General features: G+C 43.0%; 1 protein-coding gene across 9 annotated transcripts in view; it reads right to left on the reverse strand.

Moving 5' to 3' along the window:
• Window positions 1-23,498, reverse strand: part of FHOD3 (formin homology 2 domain containing 3) — a 408,106-nt gene that overhangs the window by 26,931 nt on the left and 357,677 nt on the right. For all 9 annotated transcript variants that reach the window (XM_054694089.1, XM_054694088.1, XM_054694093.1 and 6 more), the window contains 4 exons: window positions 13,350-13,508; window positions 5,171-5,353; window positions 3,485-3,604; window positions 2,655-2,816 (listed from right to left, as the gene is read on the reverse strand). In XM_054694089.1, the coding sequence (XP_054550064.1) occupies window positions 2,655-2,816; window positions 3,485-3,604; window positions 5,171-5,353; window positions 13,350-13,508 (624 nt within the window). The remainder of the gene's footprint in view (window positions 1-2,654; window positions 2,817-3,484; window positions 3,605-5,170; window positions 5,354-13,349; window positions 13,509-23,498) is intronic.

The following is a 23,498-nucleotide window of genomic DNA, read 5'->3' on the forward strand; positions in this document are numbered from 1 at the left end:
AATGAGTTTGGGATACTTTGTTACATCAGCCTTAGGAAACTAATACATTGCTAAATGGCTAATTTTTGGGGTGATTTGTTACACAAGCAGGTAATACAAGCAGGTACAATGTGAGGAATGAGCACCTGTGTTACTACCCGCCTGTATTCCCTGGAGCCATGGAGTGAGGCCAGTGATCACTTGTCACTTTGTTCTTCCCCTAGGAGTAGCCAGGCAGTTGGTCCCCACCTCCATCCATTTCCACAAACATCTGGTGGGACAGTTTCCTTCCAATGCCAGAGCAACCTGCTCCTAGGAGGTGACAGGGGTGATGCCCAAAGTGTGACAGCCCAGGGCATGAGTGCAGTTGGACTGTGGGCTCCTGCAGTTTAGTTTGTACTAAACTGCACAGAAGGGCCCCTTAATTAAGCCCCAAAATGGCTTTGGGAGTAAAGGCTGAGAAGAGCTGGTAGATGCCCTCTTGGCCTCTTGCTGCAAGTTTTGGGGTCAATATTCATCATCAGGGCCTCCCCTGGTGGCGCAGGCGGTTGAGCACAGTGCTGTGAAACTGTCTGCAGCCTTTTCAGTGTTGGTTTGATCCCGGCTGGCCAGCGAGGGTCCCACATGGCGTGACAGACCTTTCCTGTTGCTCCCGCTGCTCCCCTCAGTAGTGTATTTCGTCAGTCTGCCTGTTCTGTTCCCCACTCTGTCTCTGGTGAATCCTCTCACCTCCCATGCATCTGGCCTGTACCCCGTTTCTTGTATAAAATAAATAAATCTTTAAAAAATAAATTCATCATTAATAATTGCCAAGGTTAATAGGTAGAAGCTACCTGCAGTTTTGCTTGCGCAGCCAATCTTTAGGACAAGATCAGCCATTTAATGACCAGCTCACTAGTAACCAAACATCTTTTGGGAAAGACCTAGGTCAGACTTTGGGGCCCAGCTGCTGTCAGGACTCCTAAGCCAGGGCAACTTTTGTCACAAGCAGGCTCTCTCTAGGGGAAGGCACTAGGAAAGAACAAAAACCACATGTAAAAAGGGAACCTATTTGTTCTGGATGGTTTTAGAAACAGGACCAAGATGAAGAGGCTCCAGACAGCCAGGCAGACTTTGTCTCCTATAGAGTTATTCCTAACAAAGCTGCCCTCTGAGAAGGTGCTGGTGGGGCTGTCAGAGCAGCAACTGGAGGACCTCCTTTTGGGTGGGGGGGAGACTCAGAGGGGCCTTTTGTGTTGGTTAGGATATTGAAGTAATATTTGTGAAGACTTCAAAACAGTGCCTGGCACAGTCAATACTTAAGAGAGTCTGTGAAACTGGCAGCGGCGGCAGTGGTGGGGGGTGTTCTAAAAGCCCCTTTGTCAGCTCACAGAGCTTGGGGTTGCTGGCTGTGCCTATTTCTGCCTCAAGACAGGTCCATTGTAAGGCTGGCTCTACCTGCCACCCTGTCCTTCCTGAGGCAGGCAAGGAGGGTCTCAGTTCCAGGTCCCCGCAAGCCAGAAAGAGGAAGCACTACTTGAAGGAAACCTTACCAAAGCCCCTTCCCCACCCCTTGCCCTCCCCCTGCTACTCTTCTCATACTAGACTCCAATACCCAACATGTCTCAGTGCAAAAGGTCCTTCTGCTGTTCCCTCTGCCACCTGGGCTGTGATTCCAGAAGTTTTCTCCATGCTGGTCTGGCTGCTGGGCCCTATTCATGCCCTCTCCCTAAGTTTCCTGTTGCTCCCAAGACCCTCACATCACCTCCCAGTTCTGGTGTATTTGGGATTCCTCTGAGCTTACTGAGGCCCAGCAATGCTCCTGTGGTGAGTTCAGCTGGGTCCCCAGCTATTAAGACTGTCTCTTTTCTGGGGGGTGGGAGGCAGGGAGGGGAGGGATTGGGGTCAAAATAAGGGGGTCGCAATTGTATGGGGAATATAAAAATAAAATTTATAATAAAAAAAAAGACTGTCTCTTTTCTAATAAACCATAAGTTCATGAAGATTTTAACTCTGCACTAAATTTAAGGGCTCACAGCAGAGGGGCCAATTCCATGTACTGTTTAGAGTCCTATAAAACTGCCCCCTCCGTGTAAAATCATGGTGATGGCCAATGTTGGGGAGCATGGGCCAGGGTGCCCTGTGTGCTTGTTCCACACCTCCCTGCAAGGGAGTCATAGGAGGAGTCACAGCATGTCTTTTTTTTTTTTAATAATAAATTTTATTTTTATATTCCCCATACAATTGCAACCCCCTTAGTTTGACCCCAATCCCTCCCCTCCCGCCCCCTACCCCCCATAGAGTGTTTCTGGTTCATAGTTTTTTATTGATTTTGATTTTAACTTTCTTATAGTTACAGCATGTCTTTTTAACATGGGCTGGGGATTTTTAATGCGCTGGAGAGTGCAGCTTGATGCTTAGCCCCACTCAGCAGTGGCCGGGGGTTAGTACTGGGGTAATAGGCTTGCCTCATATTTCTCAGTAGGAAAGAATCTGATGGCAAACCTGAGAGGGGAAAACCATCTTAAAAGTCCATTAGAAATGGCATACAACAAGTCAAATTCATAAGCTCCAGGGCAGGGGATGCCAGCAGCACTTGGGCGTTTTCCTTCACAGAGCCTGTGCCTCAGAGATGACCCGCAAAGAGCGAGCATGGGAGGGGAAGGCACAGCCCGCTCCCCTGTCCACACACATACCTTGGCTGACCTGGTGACGGCCCCAATCTCCGAGTACAGATCAGAGCTGTCTGGGAAGTTTTCCACCACCATGGTGCACACATGGTGGAGAAGTGACTGCTTGTGCACGGTGTCTTTGACTTCTGGAACCTTCTCGAGGTAGCTTAATTCAAATGCTTTGGCCTGTTTGGTGAACATTAAGTAAAAGAACAAGTTTCATGCAGATTCTTAGAGAAGCACAAATGGTTAGAATCAACACCCTACTGGGTAGCCCACCATAGTTTCCTCTGTGAGGGAAGCTGCTCAGGCACAGTCCATCATCTGCGGCTGATCACACACGGACCAGGTACACAGAAATGACGTGAGCCTCCAGCCCATTCCCATCAGGGTCTGATATGGACTGCCCCCGGGCTCCACCTGCCAATCAGCATGCCATGGGGCTGAGACTCTGCCATCTGGGTGTATACAGGTACTTCTTTCCCTTGCCCTGTTACTTTTGACTACTTGGCCCAAATAAATTAAATTAAGTACAAGTAGTTGAGTAATAAATTCAGAGGGAAAAAAAAAACAGAAGAAAATATCTTCAATGTCAGGTTTGAGAATAGCAGAGCTTCCTAAGGAACAGTGTGCTTATTTTTCTAAGTTTTCTTATTTATAGTAAGATACAGGTTGCCATAAATAGGCCCAGATAGATTAGGGACACAATTCTGCCTAGATTTTCAGCACAAAAATGTGAAAGTTGTTTTTTCATTTGTACACTGGGGGGCCAGAGACACAATCTCCACAGCAAATGAGGGTCAGGAATTTCATGACAAGGAAAGGTGGGAGGATGAGGGATAGGAAAGACTTACATTAGTTCCATTTAGAAAGTTCCCGATGGCTAAGAGAGTAGACAGGATGAAGCCCAAGGTTTTATTGTTCTCCAATTGGTCTATTCCTTCCTTCAGGTCCAAAAGAGGTTCTGCCACTTCCTTTCAGTTAAAAAAACATTAGGAGGAGATGATAAAGAACGTATATCTTGGCTTCACTTTGTCTTTATTCATATTTGTACAAGGGAAGGAGTGGATTTCTCCCCAGCACAAGGCAATCCCATGGGTGGAGACATGCTCCTAGTTATGGAAAAGGGTCAAAAGGATCAGGGAGAAAGTCTGGTCCCCAAAAACTTGCCGGTGGAGACCTGTGGCTACAGACACTTGTGCTGGGGTGACAAACGGGGTCTTCCCTTGTTCCTGCTTATCTACCAAGCTCAAGAAGGATGCTTGGGTCACACCCTCTTCACTTCTCCTCAACCATAGCTCACTTCCGCGACACTCTTCCTTTGCAGTTTCCTTCAGTATCTGGCCTACAGTGTTCCTCTTTGCCTCTCTCTTTCCAGGTAGATGCTAGAAAATGTGGCCTCCCTGGCCCTGTCTTCTAGCTCCCCTCTAGGCACTCTGTGGCAAGCCACCTCTTATCTGGTTACTTTCTAGAAAGACACCATCCTCACTACTCCCACGGCCTTCGTAACACCCACTCTGACCTCTAGCATTTTCTGTGGCCTCACAGCCTCAGTCTCCCCTTCCCTATCTACTGTTGCTTGATGAACCCCACTGCCATGCCTTTACTAGTCCTCTCCCATAGCTTATACCCAAAAGTCAGAAGGTTCAGCTTCATTCTCTCCAGCAGACCTTCTACCAGGCTAGCCCTGCCAATCCCCAAACAAGCTGATCTGATAAGTCCATGACATGACCTTACTTTGCTTGAGAAGGTCACCTAAACATTCTGACCAGCTTAGAGACCAAGTCATGCCAGGTAGGTCACCTTAGCAGTCCTAGGGCTCCATTCCTGCCCTATTCCTGAATGAACGCAAATACCCACTGCCAACTCTCTGCCCTTCACAGGAGGATGGAGGCCACACAGCCACTCCACCTGTGCTTGGAGTCTGTCTCCTCCAGGCACTTCCTATCAGTACAGCTCACCTTCCATTCTCTGTCCTATCCACTGGTTCCTTCAGCCCAGCCTGCAAAAATACTCACATTATCCGAGGCCAGAGGAAGCTTGCTTCTATGCCCTGCTCCAGCCGAGTCCCCAATGTCTTCACTGTCAAGGTCCCTTTCTTTGTATTCTCCTCTCACCCTCATGTGATCTCTTCTATTTTCAACTTTCTACCAAGATACTCTTTTAAAGGGACCCAATGACCTGCTGATTGCCACAGGCAGTGGCAGTTTAGTTGATTATCATCAGGTGGGAGACACAGGTCATTTTCTAGGGAGTGCTTCTATTTTCCAAATTTTTTACTATGAGCATATGAAGTCAGAAAACTTTAATTGATATCTTTCTTTAACATGTCACCTAGTACCCACAATCAAGAGTGTGAAGCTGGTGCCAGGCAGACACTTTAGAATTACCCCTCATGAGTAGACAGCTGAGCTCTTAGGATGGACACACCATTCCCGTCAACCCTATCTTAGGAATGGTACTTCACTACTTTCTCATAAAAAACTGACTCTCTCTACAGTGGGCTGCAGGAATGGCTGCCTCTATTCCTAATTGTTTACCTTTTCTGTAGTTTCATAATCCATTTTGAATGCCCAGAGGTGGAGTCGAGCTGAGAGCTCGCTGATGGAGGAGAGTGTGAGGAGGAACTGCTCGGCACTGCCCAGGGGCACGTCAGGGTTGGCCAGCTGAGCTTCCTGGATTTTCTGCTTCTCTTCTTCAGTGGGAATCATAGTTAGAATTTTCTGGAAAGAAGGGATGATACAGTAATATTCTTATTCATCTCAGTCACCTCATTCATCTCAGTGATGAAAGATACCCAACCCCTTCAATGTTTTCAAATTCATATTGCAATTTTCCAACCAGGTAGTGGGTATTGTGTTGTCAGCATTTATATATACACACACACACATATACATAATCATTATAATAAATACATTATAAATACAAAATAAATAAATACATTATAAATACATTTCAGAGATTATATGTACCTGGTAGCATCTAAAAGGCTACTGACTGGAGGGCCATAAAAGAAGTCTTAGGGAACTAGAGGAAAGGCAAAGTAAGTGTATCAAGTTATTTAAGAATGTTCTGAGCTCACCCCTGAGCTGTTCATGTGTGAGTCTGACCTTAAATACAACATCAAAGGCTTTGAGACCTGAACTAGCGTTCTCACATAGCTACCATCCACTTTGAAAACAGCTGACGCTGGAATCTCGGTCCCCAGAAGGCAGGCCAAAACCTGTGGCCTGAACCCCAACAGGTAAAGGAATAATTTCCAATTTGCTTTGAACTCCCTGATATAAAACGTAGGCAATGATAGGACAAGGAAAGCAAGTTTCAGGCCACTATCCCTAATGAATGCAGATGGAAAAATCCTTCACAAAAGGCTTTTAAAGTATAAACATCAATATATTAAGATGTGGAAACATAAGCAACCTAAATGCCCATTAGTAGAAGACTAGATCAAGAAGATGTAGTGGACCCACACTATGGAGTGTGGGAGACCCACACTGTAGAACACTATTCAGCTATAAGAAAAATGCTGCCCAAGGTTTCCATTACAGCAAAATGGAAAGTGCCTGAGAGAATTACATGGAGTAAAGCAAGTCAAAATGACAAAGATAAAAATTGGACATTTACAAAGCAGACAGTTTGACAAAGTAAAATACTTACAAAACCACTGTCACTAATAAATGAAATGAAGTTCCTGAGATTAAGAGGCAGGGAGAAAGGGTGAAGGAGATATAAGGGATGGTGGTGGGAAAAATAAAAGGAGTACAATAAGTACATCTGTGTGCTAAAGATAATGAATCACGGGGCCTCCCCGGTGGCGCAGCGGTTGAGCGCTGGGTTGCGAAGCTGCCTGCAGCCTCCGCGTCGCCAGTTCGATCCCCGGCTGCTCCCCGGCCACCGGAGGAGGGTCCCACATGGCGTGCAGACCTCTCCTGCCGCCCGCTGCTCCCCTCAGCAGTGTACTTCGGTCCTTCTGCCTGCTCTGCTTCCCGCTCTAGCTCTGGTGAATTCTCTCACCCTCCCGCGCTTCTGACTGTACCCAGTGCGTGTATAAATAAATAAATAAATCTTTAAAAATAAATAACCTTAAAAAAAAAAAAAGATAATGAATCACTTCGCATTTGTTTATCACTAGAAAAGGCCAAATAATCATGGCCTTTGGTAGTAACTAATGGTCTAAGAACAGGGTTTGACAAGTAAGTATTTTATTGCTTGGTGGACTTTTTGAATGCAGAATAGTTAATTTAAGTATTTAAATTTAAGGTAGTTAAATGTTATCTACCATGAAATTAAACAACTGGGTTTATATTAAAATACTGTAAAAAATGGGAAAATAATTGATTTAGAGAGTTAATGGATGAGCACTTCCCTTTTTTGTTAATGTTGCTATGTATATTAGATAAGCAATACAAAAGAATTAACTTTTCCTTATACAAGTAACATATGATCTAAACAGAAAAAACAAAATAAAAAGAAAAGATGTAAATATGCTATCTTTTATAGTGCAATATGAAAATATAGTAAGATTACTTCAATATGCAAGAATCAATGCAATTAATCTACCATATTAAAAAATCTGAAGAAAAACAGTGAGTTTACCAATGTTGTAAGATATAATGTTAATACATACAAGAGTCCATTTAATACCTAGATATTTATAATGAACAAATAGAAACCAAAAGTTAAAAATAAAGCATTTATAATAAAATACTTCATATATATCTAGGAAGACATGTGAGGGATCTAGATATGGTAAAATAGAAAACGCTGATGAAAACAATCAAAGAAGATTTAAACAAATGGGGAGATACTCTGTTTATAGACTGACTCAACAGGATCAAGATGTTAATTTTCCCAAAACTGATCTGTAAATTTGACTCAAAGAAAATGAAAATACTAGCATGATTTTTTTTTCGTGGGTATAGACACTCTAAAACAAGGTAGAGGGGACCAGAACCACCAAAACAATGTTGAAAAAAGGATAATCTTGGAGGAATCATATCACTTGTCTTTAAAATCTACTATAGGGCCTCCCTGGTGGTGTCAGGGGTTAAGACGCAACCTATGAGGCTGCCCGCAGCCACTGCAGCACAAGTTTGATCCACGGCCTGCCAGGGAGCAACCCACATGGCACAGGAGACCTCTCCTGACTCGCCTGCTGCTCCCCTCAGCAGTGTACTTCGGTCAATCAGCCTGTTCTGTTCCCCACTCTGTCTCTGGTGAATCCTCTCACTCCCCACACCTCTGGCCTGTACCCCAATTCTTGTATACATAAATAAATCTTCAAAAAATTAAAGTAAAATCTACTATAAAGCTATACTAACAAGGCAATGGGGGATGGAATACTAATCCACTAGTAAGACACGGGCACCAGGATAGATACATGAATCAATGGGACAAAATACGGAATCCAGAAACAGACTACATAACTATGACCCCATTGATTTGAAGAAGATGCGAAGACAATTCAGTGGAGAAAAGATAATGTTTTCAACAAATGGTATTGGAAAAACTGGAATCCACATGTACAAAAATAAAAACAAATATTACACCTATCATAAGTTAACTCAAAATGGCTCAAAGATCTAAAAGTAAAAGGTAACACAACAGAATTTTTAGGGGGAAATATAGGGAAAAAATCTTTCTGACCCACAGCAGGTAATGACTTCTTAGATGATCCAAAAAAATGAATGAGTTGATCAAGCAAACATCCTCCAGATTAAAACCTTTTTCTCTGTGCAAGAAATGCCTCAAGCTACAATTCTCCACAATTTTAAAAAGAGCTACCATCTGACTCTATGGTAGGGAAGGGATGGCATGGTACAAAGGGCAAGTCTATGGTAGGTCTGTACCCTAAAAATAATGAAACTTAGGTTCATACAAAGACTTTTGCATTAATATGTACAGTTGTTTTATTCAGAGTTGCCAAAAACTGGACCAAGCTATATATTCTTCAATAGGTAAAAAGACCAACTGTGGTGCACCCCGATGGTGCATTAGTCCTCAGCAACAAAATGGGACAAAGCATAGCCTTGTACCAGCACTTGCAGGCTCTCAAGTGAGTCATGCTGAGTGAATGAAGCTAGTCTTAAAAAGATACAGCCTGTATGATTCCAGTTATCTGATATTCTCAGACAAAACTGTGAAGAGAACAGATTGGGGGTTACCAGGGCAACAGGTCAGTTGAAGATGTGACTGGATGGGACCATTTTGGGGTTTTTTTTGTCATTGTTAAAGATTTATTTATTTACACAAGCACTGGGTACAGTCAGAAGCGTGGGGAGGGTAAGAGAATTCACCAGAGCGGGGAACAGAACAGGCAGACTGATGAAATACACTGCTGAGGGGAGCAGCGGGCGTGGCAGGAGAGGTCTGTGCACCACGTGGGACCCTCACCAGCGGCTGGGGATGGAACCGGTGCTGCAGAGGCTGTGGGCAGCTTTGCAGCCCAGCGCTAAACCGCTGAGCCACCAGGGACCATTTTGAGTTCTGACTGTGGCAGGTATTCCTTGGATTTACACATATTTTAAAACATAGACTGTAATACCAAAAAATCCAATCACACTCTGGTTTAATGCAAAAAAATAACAAAATCAAAGACTGGACATTTGACAGCAAGATGAGTAAGCATGCAGCTGTTTACATGATGCTGCTTCAGGATGTATCCTGGTCGGGTAAGAGCTGTCCTGAGCCAGTGAGTATGAGCAGAATTAGTCATGTGTCCAAAGACAGTGACACCAAATTGCATGGAAAGCTCTCACTGTACGTAGCCAGAGTGAGGCTGCAGAAGGTGAGTCTTAGCTACCTCTTCCTCTAGCATCCTCTTCATTATGTACCTGAAGCCAGAGATTATGTGGACTTCATAACTTGAGCATCATGGGGGATACTCAGCTACAGGGGCTCCCTGCTTTCCTGCAGGTTTACATTACTGACCCCACCTGTCACATAGAGGGTATTAATAGCCGAAATAATCTGAGCAGATGCTATTTTCTTTCATGACATCCAGGATTTGAACTCAGTTTCAAAATGAAAAATTGTATTTCAAGTTGCTTAAATGCTTACTAATTCTAAGCATATACAAGAAGGTCAAAATAAAAAGTGTCAGTAACTTCTTCAGAAATCATTTTCCTGTGATGATTTTAGTCGCTTTTCTTTCTTTGGGAAAGTAATCAAACAATGTTACTTTTGTTTTTCATTTCTGACTAAGCTAAACCATTTATTCATTGTTGAAGATTTATGAAGTTACCATCTGCCATTTTATTTTATTTTTTACACATTAACTGACAATAAAAATGGTCATAAGATAGTGGAATGGCAGGTCAACACCGCCTCCTATAAGATGATGGCCCTTTCTTCTCCATGAACAGAGGAGATGAGAATGAGGAGGTGCCTTTAATTTGCCCTTCTCCCATGTCAGTAGATATATAATGATTTTATGATCATACAATTTCACAGAAAAACATCAAACATGACCACCATGTAATAATCACTGTTTTTTTTTTCCACTTTCCCCTAGTGTCTTTCAGCAATGCTTTAAGCATATTTGCTTTTGTATCTGAGAACTGTATGTTAGAAAAAAACACATCAGTCTCATTTTAACAGACATAGCTCTGGATGAGAATTTAGTACAAAGATTTTGGTGATAATAGCAGAGAGGTAGAACCTTAGAGCTGACGTTAATGTGGATGCAACTTGCACATTGACACTCATGTGACAATGGTTTTCTCCTTGTGTACTTATCTGTATGGAGGGATATTTTATACATATGCATATAAACACATATAAGCATATGCATATATACACAAATGTGTATATATGCACAGTATACATGCATATATATGTATATATGCATATACATACTTTTTTTTCACTTGTCAAGTTGTCTTTATAGTATCTTCTTTTGTTCTTCTGACTATTCAGTGAGGTACATAGGGCAGAAATTATTGCCCCAAACTTGCAGAGGAAGTGAGTCACCTGAGTCACCTGCAGTGAGGTTAGGTACATCAAGGCAGAGCTGAGGAACCACTTTGGGGCTCCCCCTACTTTTTTAGCACCTGCTCCCTAATTCATGGTGATTCAACCAGAAACACACATCTACCAGTGCAGCCAAGGTGCCCACTCACCAGGGAGTTCTGTTCCCTGGCACTGTTGAGTGACTGGCTCTGTACTCTGGCCCCCAAATGGACACTCATGGGTGGGATTAGTGCCACACAAAAGCTAGAGAAGAGTCTGTTCTTTTGTACTTGTGGCCAAAGGGAACTTATGTTTCTGGGATGCTGACAGGACTGATAGCCAACAGGGGCAGGTCAAATGTCACTTGGGACTGTTCGATTGTATTACCCTCTGAGTAGGCAAACACCCTAAAAATTAGAAAAGCAAGAGAGAAAAAAGTAAACCTTCAACCTTCCATTTGTGCTTGATAGTTTACCTGGGGAAGTATCAGTATTACCACATAGAGAGGGCCCTAGAATATTGTTCTGAAATTTAATTTTCCTATGAAAAATGACTTAAATTGGTTTAGTTAACTACCTCTTAGATTTTCATGACAAACCCAGAAACAGACTAATGAGTGGCTCAGCTAAGCCACAGGACAGCACTGTCTGTATCTTAATCACATTTAGGCACACGGAGGTTTCCAATGGCCCCATTAAGCCATGATGCCATGCTACAGAGCCTGCTTCCAAGAAGCAGACAGTTTGGCAAAGGGCCCTCTGGACAACAGCTGGAAATCTTATTAGTAAAGATCTGTAATACAAAACTTCCACCCCTTCTCAGTCCTGGTTTAACTCTTGAACAGTAAGCCTGGAGCAGCAGCTTGGGTAACTGGCTCAGCACATGACGAGACCCTCCATGTCACTCAGGTCCCTAGGTCAGTGACCACAGACTGCTGCACATGAGGCATGCTTTGTTCTTTTCCATCTGGAAGCTTCCATAATGTTCCTCTCTGTATTTGTCTGCTGTCATCTGACTTTTCTTTATATTCTGTGTCCCAGTTGGCTACCTACCCACTTGGCTGCCCACCAGGATATTCTGACCTGCTTTGAGGCCTGACCACAAAGGGGCTCAACCGCCTCTCCATGCACTTCCCTTCTTGCACCTTCTCCCAGAAGAGCACATGTACAGGGTTCTCTGAGGAGAGCTATTTGGGCCTGTACTGAAGTCCTTGGACTGCCCTAACAAAGTGCTGCAAACTGGTACCTTATCACACCTGAAGTTTATTCTCTCCCAGTGTGAGCAACTAGAGTCTGATATCCAGATGTCAGCTGTGCCATGCTCTCTGCAGGCTCCAGGTAAGGATCTTCTCATGCCTCTTTGCAGCTTCTGGTGGTTGCAGGCAACCTGTGGGGTTCCTTGGCTTGCAAAGGCATCACCCCAATCTGTCCCCATTGTCATCTGGCCTTCTGTTATCTCCCTGTGTGTTCTCTGTCTTCACATGGCATTCTCCTCTCTGGGTCTATGTCCAAAACTCCCTCTTCTTATAAGGACACCAGTCACTGGAGTAGGACCCATTCCAGTATGACCTCATCTTTACTTGATTACATCTGCAAAGACCCTACTTCCAAATAAGGTCACATTCTGAAGTTCTGGGTGGATAGAAGTTTGAGAGAGACTCTATTCAACTCAGTACAGATCTCTAAGAAGACAATTTTTCCTGCAGGGCCTCTTTTCTTTCTCCCATAAAGCACAAAGGCACACCTGTCTGGCTTGGTTGAGAGACCACCTTGCCCCAGCTCCCCCATAGCCCCCTCCTACAGTCAGGGCCATGGTGAGTCCAACACAGCAGCCTGAGCGCTTCCTCCACAGTTTGTCTTCATTGGGTCTCTTTTGAGTTTTTCAAATAAAGGTGCATTTGAGTGAACCCCAGCTATGGAAAAGCTTTAAAGAAATCCAGACTAGAGGTTGGGTTGGGTGTTACCCAATGCCACAGTGAGTGTCCTCAGATCCCCACTCTGACCCAGTAGGACCCCAGGACACAATGTCCTTTGGTAGGAATCTGTGACGGGGCCACTACTCACTCTTTATCTGTTATTGGCACATTAGAATTAATTTGTCACAAACCAGTCCATGGTAAAGGGACCAGCACCAGACCATGGTGAAGGGAAAACAGGGCTTGGGGAAGGACACTGAACTCTGGCAGAGCAGGCAAGCAGTGGTCCAGCTGGGCTACCTCCAGCTGTGCAGTGGGACCCATGTCACCTGCCTCTCTCCACACAACATTCATATCAGCAAATGCAAGGACTCAGTTCACTATAAGTTACCACATCATCTTTCATCTCCAACTTATCACATCAAACATCTCTCTCCGTACCCCAATGAATGCCAGAAGAGAAGCAAAGTCATTCACCAGGAGGTGAGTCCACCCAGAAAACTCTACTTTTGAAACTGTTCAGTAAATATATTTTACTTAAAAGAACCAGCAAGGAGACTGTCCCAATCTCCTAGAAGGTTCTTCTTCTTCTTCCACATTGAGGTAGGTGGACATTGGATAGCCAAAGTCAGTACATGAGCCAGAGATTGAAGATATCTGAACTTCATAGGCCAAGGGAGGCTCCCCTCCTCCCAGAAGTTGAAAAAAATGTGAGAATTATTAACATTATTCAGAGTCTGGCTGAGAGAAAAATAGCAAGCCACCCTGCAGAGAAAGTCATATTGGATACAGTAATGCTTTACATATGGGACATATTACAGAACACAAATAATGCTTGATAGAACTTCTCTTACCTCAATTCCTTCTTTGTTTAAGGCATATTCATCAAAATTCAAAATGGCTATCTTAATGGTTCTTGGAGGGGGGAGTACCGTCAGGCCAATATTAATAGCATTGCTCCTCTTGGAATCCAGGACGATGATCTCCTGTCTTTTTCCATCTGCAGCAGTTTTCTTGGTGACAAAATAAGGAGAACTCAAGATTAATGCATCACCTTTGGTCCTTGCTGTGTTTCATTATTGAAAGCAAGCTCACTACTTATTTAGAGATGAAAACAAATGGCCCCGACTCAGCTCAGGGAAGGACTGGCTACTGCTCAACAAAGAAAGAGATCAGGGATTAGCTCTGAGATGCCGCCAAGCTTGGGTCAGCCATGAACTTCACGAGTCAGACACATTACAAAAGAAAATTGATTTTCCTTCAATTGGGAAAAATGTGATATTCACAAGAAAAAAACACTTTTTTTTTCCATAAAAGCAGTAGAAACAAAACTAAAACTTCTCAGAGTTCCCTTCCTGTGGTTTGAAAGGGTAGGATGTGCCTTGGTTGGCCCTGGTGCCCGTGGTATGCCTGGGGAAGGATGAGCCATTACATGTGCTGAGAACACAGGAGTGATGTGAAGAATCTAGTAACACAGGCCGGGGCTGGTCAGCACTTCTGGATCCCCTCATAATGCACGCCTCCTCTGGCCCTCACACCAGAGCACCCGCCACATTTAAAATCTACAGGGCTGCCCAATGGGTTCCTGAGAAGGGGCCTTCCAACAAAGGGCAATGAAAGGCCACGCATGGTGAGGAGGAATAGAGTATGAATAAGCATAGAAAGCTGAGGAGGGGACAGGGAACAAGAAATATCCAATGTCATCGCACAGCCCTTGTGTGTGTGGCCTTCCTGCTGGCCTGGTGCTCCTTGGGGGAAGTAATGGGCAAAGCCCAGTAAGTGTGTGAGGTGCTGAGCCAACACTTGTCTTTGCCCAGAACTGAGAAGGCCCTTAGCTTCCGTTTTTAGCTCCCAGGAAGCTATGGGTAGGGGTTCTGGGGGGGGGGGGGAGCAAGTGGGGAGACCTGGCAAACTCTTTGTGTGTGCTCAGGTTTCCCTTGAGCCTAACAGAGCTGGGAGGATGATTATTTTGATTTATGTAACAAGCCCAGAACGACAAAGATGAATGCAGTGGATAGGGGATGTCCTGCCGGAAAAGACACGCTCAGCACAGAAATGGGCGAGCTCCCTGGGGCCACTAACTCTCCTGGTGGTGGAAGGGTCAGGGTCTAGAGGAGCTGACACTTAAGTGGGGACCTGGAGGATCTAAGAGCTAGCCTGGGGTTGGAAGGAAGACAAGGAGATTAATGGTGCCTTTGTCTAGGGTACTGGGAATGGCCAAAGACAAGCTGGCATCATGGAGGAGCCACATTTGGGGGACTGCATGAGTCAGTCCGGGGTTCTGACTACACTGTGCAGACGGGCCCCAGCCAAGCAGCGGACTGTCAATCACCATCTGGCTCCTGCGTGAGGACTTACCCTCTCCTCTGAAGAAGGGAACTTGGTGGGCAGAAGCAGCTGAGCTGTCTGGAGAAGCTGCCAGGAGAAATGGGCTGTGGCCCCTTGAGTCCTACATGGTCTTTCCAGACTCAACTGCTAAAATTCTATTTTAGATACTTAAGTATGCCTTTGGGAATTAAAATTTTGTTGTGAACAAATTCACTGAAGGCATCCCAACTATTTGGGGACATGGTGGCCAGGAGGAGTAATTCCTGTGGGTGTGGCCATCAGCTTTAAGCAGTGGGTTCTCAGGGACATGTGGTGTTGATACACCCGTGATCTGCCCAGCAAGCTTGCCTTCCATGTACTTAATCAAATAAGCTTATTAGGAGCCCCTGAAATTTAGCTTTTTAATCTAATTTAATATATTATTTTACATATGAAATGTTAAAGAGGAATGAGAAAAGGTTGGCAAAATGTTGAACACAGGCAATGAAGAGGGATATTACAATTTGCAAAGTCAACATAGGGATCCTGGGTGTCCACTCCCCCGGACACAGCAGGGCATATAACCAACATCCATTCCCTCTGTCCTGCTCACCTAGTAGACAATGATTTTTTCAGGCTGGCAATGTGTCTGTTAAATCAGTTACCTCCCTGGACCCCTTGCAGCTAAAGTTGGCCCTCTCACTCAGTTTTGACTTTTGTTTTCCCAATTAATCCAATGGACCATGCCTTTTACCCTTCTCCTTTCTTCTTGCCTAGAATGTGGACTGAGTCTTGGAGGTGCAGTAGAAGACACTCGTGAGCATAAAGAATGAGCAACTTAAGGATGGTCATGTGGAGACAGGGGGAGCCTGGGACCTGGCACTGAAGCGGCAACTACCCACAGACAGGCTCCAGCAGAGGAGGCGAGTATCAGAAGTGGGAGTTCCCTGGAATCATTAGTTCTTAACTCATCTATCTAGGCCCCCTCAGTCCAGGAGCCAGGAGAGATGCCTGAGCAGGCCCAGCCCAACTGCAGCCTTTGTGCAAATGAGAAAAGAGGGTGTCCATGGTAAATAGCTTGAAGGAGAACACAATTCAGACTGTAGCCCTTCCTCCTTAGTCAGCATCCATGGGCGGCAAATGACCTACTCATGTGGTGATTAAGTCTCCATGTCCTTGTCCCCATTCCCAACTCATTTGGCACCAGTGGACAACACTCCTCCCCATATGGAGAAGCAAGCTACCAAGCATCCTGAAGAAATGGGGAGAGCTATTCTGATAGATGACTCTACATGTTTTCAGAGATTCCAACCACCTTGGGAAGGAAAGAATAAGAATTAAAGTCAAATCTAAAACAGAATGATCCAATTTCTGGATTTTATCCAAGAGATGTTTTAAATGTTCTTCTTTATGATTAAAACAGATTTCCCACTGGGTGCTACTGAGCACTCAAGAGCTTTGGGGTCATTCTGCCCCAGGGGAGGGAGTGGGTGACGTGCCCATCTCTCTCTCCTCCCTATAATAACTGGAGCAGCATCTGCAAGGGCTTGTCCAGGAATAACATGTTTCTCGGTAGGAAGTCTAGAATTTAAATGAAGTCTACTGCCTCTCATCTAATATATATTTAAAATAACTAATCAAAAGTCCAACTAGATTTGTTTTTGAAATTAGAAAAAAATCCCAAATTGAATATAAAGTATATGCATAAAAAAGTCAAAAATATTCTAAAAAGTATGTTATATATAAAATCTATCAACCATAAAAACATCAAAAAAATTGATCGATAAATCTTCCTTGATTTAGGGTGATACTCTAAGCTAAAAATACCATAAGTCAAAATGCATATAATATACCTAATATACCAATCATCTCATCTCATCCTAACCTATCTGAAATATGCTTAAAACATTTATATTAGAGATCAGTTGGGGAAAATCATCTAATGCAAAATCCATTTTATAATAAAGTGTTGACAATCATGGATTTTATTGAACATATACCAAAAGTGAAAAACAAAATGCCCTAATTCAAAATTCAACTACATTTTCTAGTGAATGCATATCACTTTTTGTACAATCATAAAGTCAAAAAATCATAAGCTGAACCATTGTAAGAGTAGTGTTGGCACTAGTGTAGCTGGAATGATAGAATTGAATGATAGTGCAGAAAAAGCTCTCACACCATGGTTCAAGGTGTTCCAACAAAGACACCAAGGTATCAATCAGAATCCATATGAAAGTCCATTTTCTATACAGAACCAAATAAAGTAACTTAAAAAAAAGTATGGTGGTCAACACCATGACACACCAGATTAATGGACATTTTCCACAATAGAAAGAGAAAACTCCAAGACAAAGCAGAAACACAGGCTTGCATGGGAATAGCCCAGCATAATAGGACAGACTCAGGAGCTCTGAAGGGTATCTGAAAATCTTCAGAGCAGCAATGCATCTGGGGGTTCAGTTGGGGTCTACCCACCCAGATCTGTATGACCTTGGTCAGTCATTGACCTTCTCTATGCCTTAGTTTCCCTTCTGGAATCTACCTCACAGGGTTTTTTGGGAGGATGAAATGAGATAATGGAACTAATCCAGTGAGAACAATGTCTGGCCCAGGAGAAGCACTGCAGAAGTGTCTTCTAGGCTTGAGAAAACAGCGTTAGTGGTACTAAAATAAGTAAAGCGCTTAGGGTAATGTGACATAGCAAGTACTTCCTAACATAAGCTCTTAGTTATTTTTACCTCCATGACTCCTTCTTAATTTTAATTTATTGACACTGTATTTTAAAACACATGGTTGACAATGTATGTATTTCATAGTTAATGTAGTTACCTTGTTCCCTGATGAAAGGTATACATAAATAGGAATGTTGGATCAGATCAGAGTCACCACTTTGAATAAATGAGAGCTCCAGGGAAAGTGTAGACTTGATACTCAATTTAGACTGCAGACCTGCTTCCAATGGGCCTGGATATCTCATAAGGAAGTTTGTGAATGACTGATAATATACATGGATGCTCATGAGTGTCTTTGCAGATCCTCAGGCACATGGAAACCCAGGTGGGACTAGATCTAGAAAATGAGCATGTCCTGGGTGGTACTGAACATCTCCTTGCAACAACGATGGTTGAGAATGTCTTATAAGGAGAATATTATGGTGATGTCACAAGCCAAAAAACAGACTAGACTCCAGGACTAACAGAAAGGGGAATTTTGGGGAACAATCAGGAGTGTTAAAAAGAAAACTTGTACACAATGGAAGTGCTTATGTTAATTCCACCAAGACTTAATACCTAATTTAAGTGCAGCTTCATACTCCTCCTGGAATGTAGTCCTAATTGGTCAGTATTGAACTTCTTGGCCAGCACCAATATGGCTCTTTTCCATTTCCCAAATAAGATAATCTGCCATAAGACCTTTTCCCACACGCACAGGCAGGTTACCTAAGCCTGCAGTAATTCCCTCTTCCTTTCTCTTGCCTTCTTTCTGCCTAAAAAGCCTTCCAGTTTGTATAGCTTTTCAGAGAACCTTGCTAAATGGGCTGCTGCCCAATTCATGAATTCCTTAATAAAACCAATTAGGTCTTTAATATAATTGGGTTGGATTTTGGTTTCTGAACAGGAGTTTCTCCTCATCTGCCAAAGACATGGCCATCTCCATAACTCAAGGCAGACTAGGCAAACATTAATTTGCTACCATTAATTAGGAGAAGCTCAACATCATTCATCTAAGCAGGAAACAGTTCTGATCAATCAAAACCCAAAAGTCATATTTAGATCAGTGCTTTACAACTGGAGTGTACAAGAGAATTCCCAACAGTGATTTCTGGGTCTCATCCTTAGAAGTCCTGAGCAGCTTGGTCTGGGCTCAAATTACCATGTTTAAAAGATCTCTGATGCAACTAAGGTCACTGGTTTGGACTTGCAAAAGGTGTAAAGGCTTTTGAGATGGGATTGTTGGGTGGGTAGAAAATTTTCTTTCAAGAACAGAAATGCAAATAGGAAAAGAAATAAAGGAGAATAATTCTTAGCATACAAAAACCTAGTTAACTCCCCTCTCTGTTCCAAGATGCAGCAGACTGGTCCTGCCATTTTTATAAATAGTATAGAATAACATCCCCACAACTGTAAACAATGCAGGAAGCTTTTGTCCATGTTAAAATCAGCTTGATGTGCCCAACAAATGCCAAGTTCATCCCAGTTCTAGGGGTTTAAGTTGTCAGTTACTAAGAAACATCCCTTCCACACTCAGGGTTTGGGAGGCTCTGAGTGTAGGCACCTCTGGAAGACATGGCCACATGTTCTGCTGCAGCGAACACCATGAAACACAGGTGTGGTTCTTGGAATCCCTGTTCTACCTCCCCACAAAGGTATGGGGGCTTCTGTCTATGGTACTCCATGACCAGAAGGTCAAGTCCCAAGAAGGACTGCTGTGGAGGCAAAGAAGTCCATGTGAGGGAAAAGTAGGGAAAAAAAGTGCATGCATGTGTGAGGGAGTCTGATCATAACTGAGGAGGTACGAGGTCTGGTCAGGTGATTGTGGCTTGTTTTCCACGGTTTCCTGAAATGCTGCCACAAAGGATCACCCTTTGAGGTTTTGAAGAATAATTTTATAGAAATAAAGGATGTAACCTTTAAAACAGTTGTTGTCACCCCAGAGGGTGCTGGGACTGAAAATAGAAACTGGGCTAAGGACGTGATTTATTATGAGAACTCTGTGAGTCTGGGAGAATACCACTAAGAGGAGAGCACTTCCATGAAAGGCGAGCTACTGCTCAAGACTCTCAGCATCCTGCCACAGACCTTGTGTCTGGCTGGGTAAGCCACGAGTTCTAGAAATGGTAAATCACTCCCTGCTAACTGCCAGGATACTAATGCCACAGACTTTCAAAGCTATGCATTGAGAAAGTAACAATGATGCCACAATATAATGTCATAAAGATTGTGACAACTATGGCATTTTTCTCAGTCCTATAACAAGACAACAATATATATATGGGAAAGTATTAGGCAAACAACAACAAAAACCATGTAAGTCTAAAATAAAGGCTGGAAAACAGTTAGGAATAAAGTTACTGAGGAACTTACCAGAATAGGCTTGCCTTATTGTTAAGTTTAGGAAAAAAGTATTCCTTTCCCCTATTTGTTGTTTTGATCTTCAGTAGCAGAGGCCCACTGGACACAGTTTCAGTTTCAGGATAAATCTATTTTATCTATGACCCTAACCAGGAGACTTCTGAGAGGGAAAGGGAACATATTCTAGTTATTACAGTGGGACTCCCGGCACATACCAGGACCATCCTGGATACACTAGGATGTAGGGTCACCCCTCTGACGTTCCAAAGTTGGGTTTGGAATTTCCAGGTAGAACTCAGGCTTCCTGAGTGATGGCAAAGGAAATCACATAGCTCTTAAGTCCTGAACTTGAATGAATACAGAATAGGGAAATTGAATGAATACAGAGTAGAGTCTTTTCTCAGGAAATAAAACCAAGGGGGAGGAGAGTGATAGAGAGTGGAGAGTGGTAGCAGGGAAAAGTGGTCCCCTGGCGCCTCAATTTTCACTTTAACTCAGTGGCTCACAATCTGGGTTGTGACCCTGGGGAATTTTTAAAAATACTCACATTGGGGTTCACCCCCAGATCAAATAAATCATCCATCATGGGTGCTATGGTGATAAAAGAATTACAGAGACTACACTCGAGGGGAGAAACTAAATACTATCCAAAAATTAACAACAATGTAAGAAATTAAGTATCAAAAAATTAAAAATGAAAAAACACATTCCAGATAAAAAAAATGCTAATAGTTTCTGGTCTGCTTTGAAATATCAGCATAAAGTTGACCAAATTTCTACAAATCCACTCTGGAGTCCTCCCCTCATGTTAAACATAATGAACCCAAGGGAGTCAGACAGCACCCAAAGGAAGTTAGGGTCCCTTTCTTTTTGCTGGTCTCCCACTCCCCACACCTCCCAGTTTGACTGTAACTTGGGTGGTAGAAGCTGCCCTTTGGGAGCAAGAGAGACTTAACACCTTTGATTAGGCAAGTGGGTTGGGGCCAGTTTTTTGGGGCTCCTCAAGGTGACAACACATCTGTGGAGGGCACATTTCTATACCCCCAAGGATCCTTCCTGGACAACTTGCTTTGGGACCACTAAAACAATCTCCCATGGGATTCACCACATTTCAGACCAGCAGTAGAAATACTACATGAAGAAATTCAACACAGGGTTTCTGTTTTCATCACAAGCCATATTTAAAGTCATCTTACTGAAGATATGTATGTATTTTTCTGCTGAGTGAGAAAAGTAGATCTAGTTGCAGAAATTATTCGGAAAGGAAACCAACAAGCACATTATTCTGTCTTATCATCTGAAATTTGATTTGGGGGATGACTTGGTTGGCCATGATTCTGCCCTATAACTCTGGTCTGGGTAAAGTTTTTGTTTGTTTTATGGAAACAAAAACCATTTTCCTTTGCTCTGTGCTGTCTTGTGGAGTTAATTTCATTTTAGCTTTGCTGTGCTTTCTTGTATCTAATGAAAAACTCAGGGGACTGGATGTGGAAGTAGCTGTTTACAGCTGTATTTTATGAAAATCATATTCAAGGGTTAGAAGCAGAAGTAAAATCGGTGATACCTGTACCGGTACCATTTTCACAAGAGTCAACTTTCCAATACGATGTGTTCTAATCCTAATTAGCATTCTCAACTTTTTTTAACATTTGCGAATTAGCCACTGTTCACATTTCCTATCTAGCCCCTCACCACAAAACAATATAAGCTCCTGAGTCTTATGGTAGAATAATTTGGAGTGAGTTTAGTAAATTTTTCACTATAATCCTTTCCTCTTATGCTCCGACTTAGTACCAACTAGGATGACATTTGTCCTTCGGCAATGAACTATTTTAATCAAGGAAGAAACTTGGCTATTAAGAGAACATCTCAACCAAACTCTTATCACCCTCTGAAGTGGGACTGAGAGGAGAGTTGAGCCATCTATCTTGAGTCTACACAAGGCAACTTGTTATATTGTCCTTTCCTTTGTAGAATGAAGTCAAAGAGCCTTGACCACCAAAGTGTTACCCCCTTTCATTCCTCCCTACCCTGAATCAAGGGCCAGACTTTCCCTGACAACCTCCAGAATGAGTAACCACAGAAGCGCAGAGGGTGAAGCTGGTCACAAGAGTCCACTTTGGGGAGAAGGCTGTAGGAAACTAGTCAAATCAATGGATCGGAGGGTGGTGGTAGCGAAATCTGGTCCTGGGTAACTTGGGACTACAGAGATTGCTGTTTTAACCCCGCTGGGCCAGTCTTCTCCTAAATGCCAGACGTGACTTTAATAATTGTAGGGGCCATATGGGTGGATCAGAGCTGAGGAAGTCAGGACAGACAGACACCAAGAGGGGAATAAAACATCACTTTCCTAGGGGTCATTTTCTGGAAAGGACAAAGGAGTTCAGTCAATTTTCAACTAAAGGAAAGGACCCACTCTCCTAGTCATTTGGAGTTATAAAGAAGGGAAAGCTTTAATTCTGACTTGGGGGATTCTTGAGGTTGGAAATGGTATAGAGTCATATCCTGAACCTGGGCAGAAATCAACACAGGGTAACCAGCAGCTTGGGAAGAACAGCAAGTGCTTTCTGATCACTGGCAGGAATCTGATAAGAAAATCAACTGATTACAACTCCTTAACCTGGCCTGTCAGCATCACACAGCAGCGACAGGCACCATCTCTGTCACTTGACTCCTTGTCTGAAGGGCTCACTTGTCTTGAGGATGCTGCACGTACTTTTGGGTTCAGATTCGTTGCCAAGTGGCAGAAGGGGAGGAGTTCAACTCAGCCAGAGTGATGACAAATGAAGTAACTTATGGGCTAAAATTAATTCATGATATTAAGGCCTACATACACTCTCCTAACTTACCCTAAATTACATTTTACAAATGCTTCCTCATATACCTTTGATTTTTCTGAGTAAGGAGAATAGTCTTAACTCTGATTAAAAACTATAATAGAGCCAAAATCACAAGGTGTTTTTTAAGCAGTTCTTTAAGATATGTAAAGGAGAGTCAATTAATGCAGTGAATAATTAGAATAAAATCTGACTCACTATCTTGTACTTATCAGTGTTCATTAACCATGACTTCACCTTTGATGCTCAGTAACTTCATGAACAGTGTTTTCCATTTATAAGAGAAGACATAACATCTGGAAACATCTAAATAATTGCAGCATGATGATTGATCCAAGGGATTATCCAAAAAAGTGTCACTTGGATTGTTGCTTTTGCAAACACATTGTGTGATTATAGCTGAGGTTCAAGCTACTATCAACTATCATCGATGAAGATAAGAGTAAATAAACACATCCCCCAATAAAGTCCAGGGGGTTGATAAATTAGCAAGTCTACTTTCCTCTGGAAACTTTCCTCTATCTGAACGTTCTTTGGTTACTCTTTTTGTCTTTCCCTCTAGGTTATTTGGTTCTTTGAAAGCTACTCTACCTAATCTTTCTAATAAGCTGGTGTCCATGTTAGCTATTCAGCATTCCCCATCATTTAGCTTATACCTAGCATGCAGCACAAAGATTATTATATTAATATAAGACCAGCTTTTTATGCTAACGGAATTTCATCAAAACATATACCTTATTAAAAGGAAGGGTATTTTATATAGCACAAAGCTCTCCAGTGCTAC

This window comes from Talpa occidentalis, unplaced genomic scaffold, assembly GCF_014898055.3.
Source record: "Talpa occidentalis isolate TD23 unplaced genomic scaffold, MPIMG_talOcc4v2.1 talOcc4.13, whole genome shotgun sequence".
Lineage (NCBI taxonomy): Eukaryota > Metazoa > Chordata > Mammalia > Eulipotyphla > Talpidae > Talpa > Talpa occidentalis.